Raw genomic sequence first — 8,014 nt, 5'->3', positions numbered from 1 at the left:
CCTCCTTGTCCTCGCAAACGAAGAGGCCATTAACCATCAGATGACGGGGACGGTGAAGAATGGGCCGACTTACAAGAGAATCGTCGAAGGACTGACCAGCCGCGGCTTCCCTCCCACGTCACTGTTTACGTCACACGCTGAGCTACACGTTTTGTTACTTGCTCACGCCCCCCATTGCCCCGAAAAAGGAGCCTTCTGTATAAACAAAAGTAGGTAGGCGGCATTTTGCTGCACTCCCCGATTTTGTTTTTATACTGCCAATGCTGAAAAAAGACTGATTGGGCTTTCCTGCAAATTTGCACAGTTCCTGTTTAAAAAGGGCTAACGTTAACTAACTGCTAACAGCTAACGTTAATTAACTGCTAACAGCTTTTGTTAACTAACTGCTAACAGCTAATGTTAATTAACTGCTAATAACTAATGTTAACTAACTGCTAACAGCTTTTGTTAACTAACTGCTAACAGCTAATGTTATTAACTGCTAACAGCTATTGTTAACTAACGGCTAACAGCTAATGTTAACTAACTGCTAACAGCTAACGTTAATTAACTGCTAACAGCTAATGTTAACTAATGGCTAACAGCTAATGTTAACTAACTTCTAACAGCTAATGTTAACTAACTGCTAACAGCTAACATTAATTAACTGCTAACAGCTAATGTTAACTAACTGCTAACAGCTAATGTTAACTAACTGCTAACAGCTATTGTTAACTAACGGCTAACAGCTAATGTTAACTAACTGCTAACAGCTAATGTTGAATAACTGCTAACAGCTAACGTTAACTACCTGCGAGCACCTAACGTTAACTAACACCTAACAGCTGTTGTTAACTAACTGCTAACAGATAACTAACTGCTAACAGCTAATGTTGAATAACTGCGAGCACCTAACGTTAACTAACAGCTAACAGCTGTTGTTAACTAACTGCTAACAGATAACTTAACTGACTGCTAACAACTATGTTGAATAACTGCTAACAGCTAATGTTAACTAACTGCAAGCACCTAACGTTAACTAACACCTAACAGCTGTTGTTAACTGACTGCTAACAGATAACTAACTGCTAACAACTAATGTTAACTAACTGCTAACAGCTAATGTTAACTAACTGCGAGCACCTAACGTTAACTAACAGCTAACAGCTGTTGTTAACGAACTGCTAACAACTATGTTAACTGACTGCTAACAGCTAATGTTAACTAACTGCGAGCACCTAACGTTAACTAACAGCTAACAGCTGTTGTTAACTAACTGCTAACAGCTAACATTAACTGACTGCTAACAGCTAACATTAAGTACCTGCTGACAGCTAACACCTAACGTTAACTAACAGCTAACAGCTAAAGTTAACAAGCTGCTTACAGTTAATGTTAACTTGCCATTCTCTGCTTTCCAAACAAATATAACATGCTAACAACATTGGCACAAGCCTATGGGATTTTTCATGGTATAAATTAGCCTAGCAGCTAGTGGACAATTTCTACGAAACAGCCCCTGAAGCTGTTTTCACCAACGTATGAAATTTGGTTGGCACGTGTAACGTCCCAGGACGCACAAAGAAGCCTCTTGGACCCATGATCTAACTAGGCCTGGGACGATCAGCGATCAAATCGTATATTGGCGATTGGAGGGTTGCCAGGCGATTTGCTGGATATCAAGGCAATTTTGAAAAAAAACCAATCAAAAAAACAGCGCTCTACCGTGCATTAAGAGATGTTTTTTGGGGAAATACATGACTGTCAGAGAAGCCCCGTTTACAAACAGACCTACAATGCATCTCCTCTCTCTCTCTCTTCTCAGCGGAGGGTGACCTGTCAGCCCTGCACTGACAGTGACAGGGCGCATCTCTTTGATCCGAAGTGACACAGCCCGTTTGCTCATGCTTCGGGGTCGTTCAATAGAGTAATTGCAAATAAATATTGTTTTAATATGTAACTGTTGAAATGTTCAGAAGGGTTTTCATAAATTCCTACAGTATTGCAGGTTAAAAGTTAATGACAGCGACTTGAAGTGAGGAGGAGCAACACGTCTCCGGCTGCGCAGCGGTGTCGGTACCGACCAAAAATAACGTGGTAGTGATCAACGCAAGACACATGCCAAGGACGTAACCCCCACCCCCACCCCCCACCCCGGCGATTTAATCTAGAGCAATGACAATCCACAATATGAAATTTAGAGGCAATCGCACAGCCGTAATCTAAACCCAACAGGAAGTCCGCCATTTCGAATTTACTGTACAATTTTGGTGCCATTTCCAGGAGTCGTAATTTAACAAACTCCTGCCAGAGATTTAATCCGATTCCATCAAAAGACCTTAACGATGAAAAGTTATTACAAGCTTGAGTTTTTGTTGAATCCTGCGACAGTGGTGAGGTGTCAAACAGGTATTTTGCCATGAAACAGGAAGTAGTTTGTAACTCCAGCATACGTGGTCCAATCTGCCTGAAACTTGACGTGCTCCTTAAAAGTCTCGGCCTGGACACATCATATGAGTTTCGGCATTGGCCACGCCCTTTAAAGAGCAGACCCTGCAGAATGTTTCACAGACATGGACGAAAATTGGTACGCATGTATATTGCACCCTGACGCACAAAAAAACCTGTTGGACTTATTGTCTAAACCCAACAGGAAGTCGGCCATTTTGAATTCCATGGTTATGTTTGGTGTTTGGAAGGTTGCCCGCAGCAGACGAGGCACAGCTGATCAACATGTGACTCAATAATCAGATGACAGCAGCTGGACGGAGACATTCAGCGTCTCTAAGCGAAGCTGGACTCTGTATTGTTTTCACTTCACAACAGGAAGTGAGAGGTGCTGACAGGATGTCATCTATCAGCTGAGCAGCAGGAGACAGTTCCAGGAAGAGCAGACACATCAAAGTCTGATCCTTTAAACCAACCCCGGCATTGTTACTGCAGGACACAGTCCGTCCCCTGAGCTCGTCCTCTCAGGCTGTCTCGTTTCAGACTGAGGAGACGGGACGGAGCCCAAACAGAGACAGAAAAACAAGTGTCCCATAAAACTGTCTCCATCTGTCAGCTCAGACTTTAAATCTGTCGTCAGTGTGTTGTTTTAAGTTGAGAAACATTTTAAAGACAAACAGACGAGAGGTTTCTGAGGTTACTGAGGACACGCCAGACAAAATAAGATGTCTGCAAATATATTTAAATAAAATGTCGACATCATCATGTTTTAATGGCAGACACTTGGTCAGAGGCTGAATGCGATTGGTCAGATCTTCTGTGTGTGAAGCGTCCATGTATTCACTGGTGGGCGGAGTCAAACCATCAACGAGTCTGTTTATAGATTGATGTGGACAGAGGATGGGGAGCAGGTGTGGAAAACACACAGGAAATGGCCGTCCATCACAGGAAGTGACACGCTGATGGCAGGACTCAGCTGGAGGCAACTAATGTGATCAGACACACACTCACAGCTGTGTGTGTGTGTGTGTGTGTGTGTGTGTGTGTGTGTGGGTTATTGATCTGACACCCTCTCCCCCCAGTACAGACTGGACAGGTTGTAGCTGTGTCCTGTTTGCATGAAGGAGAAGGAGGAGAGGAGGATGATGATGATGATGTTGATAACACAGGCTGCTGCTCTTTATTAGATTACACTGACAACACACACACACACACACACACACACACACACACACAGCCTGCGGTCATTAATCACCGGGCGTGTGCGTCAGAGGGGGACGGACAGACGGACAGATGAATTGAGTCGTATAGCTCTGGGTATCCAGCAACCACTACCACCAGTTTCTTCTCCATTTTTTACTGTAAACTTGTTGTCATGACCACCACAGAAGCCCCGCCTCTCAGATCATCCCATTAGACAATGGGGAAAAAAGCAGAGATGACGTGGGACACTTTTCTGCTGTGAGTTGAAGTTTTGTCAACTTGAGGAGTTCAGAGCACTCTGGCAACAACGCCAGACGCCTCGAGAGCAGAAACACGTGGTACGAAGCAAAAAGTTTGATTCTCATTAAAAACTGTTACAGAACTCCTCAATCCTGTATCCTAGGCAGCAGGACCTGTATCCTAGACAACCGGACCTGTGTCCTAGGCAGCAGGACCTGTATCCTAGACAACCGGACCTGTATCCTAGACAACCGGACCTGTGTCCTAGGCAGCAGGACCTGTATCCTAGACAACCGGACCTGCTGTGTCTGTTTAAGATGTTTCACCTCTCGTCCTTCTTCAGTTCTGACGGACCAGTGTTCACCCACAGAGTCTAAAGTCTGCGACTCTGCACCATCGGTTAGAACTGAAGAAGCTTCTGGGACGAGACGTGAAACGTCTTCAACAAACTCAACCAGGTCCAGTTTCCTATGACACAGGACTTATAATAACCACGACCTGATGACATCACCGACATGTGACAGAAATCTGCGCCCAGCTGTGTGACGTGTACAGAGAAACTGTGCAGCTCCACTTACCGTCTGATTTGTTTTCATCCTGTGAAAATAAATTAATGAATAATAACCTGTTGACAGTAAAAAGTGACAACACGTTATTATTTATTTATTTATTGAATCATGTGTTTGTTTACTGAATGATTTATTTGGCTCCACCCACAGAAATAGTTCTCCAACGGGCTTGTTGCCAAGCAACACATAAAGGTTCGTGTGTGTGTGTGTGTGTGTGTGTGTGTGTGTGTGTGTGTGTGTGTGTGTGTGTGTGTGTGTGCAGGAGTGATGGGCACTGTGCAGATGGACGAGTTCGGGGACAGACAGATGGACTTTGCCGTGTGGGACACCATCGACGTAGAGTCTGGAGAGTTCCAGGTAAAAACACCTGAGCCATGATGTCATCACTGTGATGTCACAGACCTGATGAACAACAGTCATTTGTCACATGGTGTATGTGTGTGTGTGTCTGTGTGTGTGTGTCTGTGTGTGCAGGTAGTGTGTGTTTACAACAGCAGTATGAAGCAGCTGATCATGCAGAGTGGGCGGAGCTTTTATTGGCCAGGTGGTGCTCCGCCCACAGATGTTCCAGAATGCGGCTTCAAGAACGATGGACCAGCCTGCCTCACACGTACGAACATGACATACACACACACTCTGTTATATGTACACATTTTACACATCAATATGTCATAGTAAGGACCAAGTCTGAAGCGTCCAGCTGTCTTTCTGAAGACATTAAACCAACCAAATGTCCTCAAATGTTGAAACGTGACGTAGCATAACACATTATAACGCAACATAACGTAACGTGATGCAACACGTGACACAACACAACACAATGATACATAACACATTATAACGCAACATAACGTAACGTGATGCAACACGTGACACAACACAACACAAACAACACAATGATACATAACACATTGTAACGCAACATAACGTAACGTGATGCAACACGTGAAACAACACAACACAATGATACATAACACATTGTAACGCAACATACAACACGTGAAACAACACAACACAATGATACATAACACATTGTAACGCAACATAATGTAATGTGATGCAACACAATGTAACATAAGGCAACATAATGTAATGTTACACAACCTAATGTAAGGCAACATGACGAAACACAACATAATGCAACGTAACGTAACGCAATGTAATGCAACGCAGTGTAATGTTATGTGTACACAGTTTACATATCTATATATCATAGTAAGAACCAAGTCTGAAGCGTCCAACTTTCTTTCTGAAGACATCAAACCAACCAAATGTCCTCAGATGTTGAGACTGTCCTCACAAACACACACACACAAACACACACACACACATATCCACAGACACACTTGCTGCCTGTCCTAACGTCCCTCTGTCCTCTCCAGGTACAGTTACGATGCAACAGATGGTTGCCATAGTGATCTGCTTTGTCTTTGTCATCATTGTCACAGTGACTGTCTTCATCTACAGGTGAGACACTCGGAGACACTCACACACGTGTCAACGTCCTCACTTTATTAAAACGTCCTCACTTCTACGTGTTAAACTCTGTTCCTCACAAGGATAGATGAACCAGAATACACACACATGTTGTGGTGGTTTGACTTTCACTGCGTCTCTCTATGTCTCTGTCTCTTTCTGTCTCTGTCTCTGTTATTTGTCTTTCCTGTCCTTCATCTCTCTTTTCCTCCGTTTGTCATCACTCTCTGGAATAGAGAGATCACAGCGAGGCCGCACATGAAGGGATGAAAGGATGAAGGGATGAAAAAGGATGTGTAGATAAAGACCCTGTTGTCTTCTTTTTATCTTTTCCTCCTCTTCGCCAAAATGCCTGAGACCGCAGATGTGTTTGACACCTTCCTGAGACAACTCTGTCTCTCATTCTTCACTTTCTGTTGAAACTTGTTTTTAATAGAACGTCATAAATCAACTGGTAACATGGAGGACAAGAAAACAATATGAGACAATAACATGTTGACGCTTTGGACTTCAGACAGTCACAGCTTCTCTGCAGGTCTATAAACGTAGTTTTAAACCACCAACATGTTAATGTTAAGACGTTTGATGACAATCATCATCATCATGGTGGTGAAGATGATGAAATGATTTCTGTATGATCTCATTGGTTTAGAATGAAGTGTTTCTCTGTGTCTGCTCTGTGTAATCTTTTCTATCAATAAATCAACTAATGTTGGCCAGTCAAATGGTTTCTTAACATGAACTCTGAATTTCCTGTTTAGACATTTTATTATATTTTTCAGAGATTTTATTACAATTTTCAACTATTTTTTTAAGTATTTTTCTGACATTTTCTCAGCAATTGTTTTCGAACAGTTTCATAATATTTTCGGACTTTTTTTTTTTTTTTTTTTTTTTGTTTTACATTTTATTAGTATTTTTCATTTCCTGTCACCAAGATGGCAACAGGAAATGAATTCTGAAAACAGTGTCGAAACATTTGTGTGTACGTCTCAGCTTGGATGAGGCATTAACGGCAAACAGATCCATCTGTCTGTCCTTCTGTCCATCTTGTTTATCCTCTCCCTCACCTTTCTCTCTCTTTTCTTCCTTCTCTCAACACACACACACACACACACACACACACACACAAACACCTGTCTTCCTGTCTGTGGAACAGGAAGTTGAAGCTGGAGAGTGAGCTGGCGGCTCAGCTGTGGAGGGTTTCCTGGGACGATGTCCAGATGTGCAACCTGGAGAAAGTTCTGAGGAGAACCTGCAGTAGACTCACCATGTCTATGGTAATACTTTTATTCAGACATTTATGGGTTTTTCTTCTGACTTTTGTTTTACCCTTTTCAGCCATTTTATTGTTTTTTACATTTTTCAGGCTTTTATTATTATTATTATTATTTTACATTTTTCAGGCTTTTTATTTATATTTTTCCGACATTTATCAACATTTTTCAGCCATTATATTTAAATCTTTTCGACATTTTAATATTATTTTTCAGACATTTTATTAGCTTTATTTGGACTTTATAATAACATATAAAAATTCCCCGATTCTGTGCAGAAAGGATCTAACTACGGTTCTCTGATGACGATGGAGGGAAATCTCCAGATCTACACCAAGACTGGATACTATAAGGTCTGACACCAGCTGACATCACCTACTGATGATGTCGTAACATGATGATCTCATGAATAATTAATTTTGTTCCTGCAGGGGAACCTGGCCGCCATTAAATACATCAACAAGAAACGAATAGAGCTGACAAGGAAGCTTCTGTTCGAACTGAAACATGTAAGAACTCCAACTGACCTACTGATCCACCAACTGACCCACCAACTGATCCATCAACTGACCCACCAACTGACCCACCGACTGATCCACCAACTGATCCACCAACTGACCCACCAACTGATCCACCAACTGACGCACCAACTGACCCACCAACTGATCCACCAACTGACCCACCAACTGACCCACCAACTGATCCACCAACTGACCCACCAACATATCCACCAACTGACCCACCAACTGACCTGCCAACTGATCCACCAGCTGACCCACCAACTGACCCACCAACTGACCCACCAACTGACCCACCAACTGA

The 8,014-nt window shown here is 42.6% G+C and overlaps 1 protein-coding gene across 1 annotated transcript in view; it reads left to right on the top strand.

Moving 5' to 3' along the window:
• Window positions 1–8,014, top strand: part of npr1a (natriuretic peptide receptor 1a) — a 41,992-nt gene that overhangs the window by 19,537 nt on the left and 14,441 nt on the right. The window contains exons 6-12 of the mRNA XM_050035615.1: window positions 4,702–4,796; window positions 4,914–5,049; window positions 5,822–5,906; window positions 7,075–7,195; window positions 7,471–7,545; window positions 7,624–7,750; window positions 7,942–7,961. Of these exons, the coding sequence (XP_049891572.1) occupies window positions 4,702–4,796; window positions 4,914–5,049; window positions 5,822–5,906; window positions 7,075–7,195; window positions 7,471–7,545; window positions 7,624–7,750; window positions 7,942–7,961 (659 nt within the window). The remainder of the gene's footprint in view (window positions 1–4,701; window positions 4,797–4,913; window positions 5,050–5,821; window positions 5,907–7,074; window positions 7,196–7,470; window positions 7,546–7,623; window positions 7,751–7,941; window positions 7,962–8,014) is intronic.

This window comes from Epinephelus moara, chromosome 22, assembly GCF_006386435.1.
Source record: "Epinephelus moara isolate mb chromosome 22, YSFRI_EMoa_1.0, whole genome shotgun sequence".
NCBI lineage: Eukaryota > Metazoa > Chordata > Actinopteri > Perciformes > Serranidae > Epinephelus > Epinephelus moara.
The sequence above is the reverse complement of the archived record's forward strand: the minus strand, read 5'-3'. Positions and strand labels throughout refer to the sequence as shown.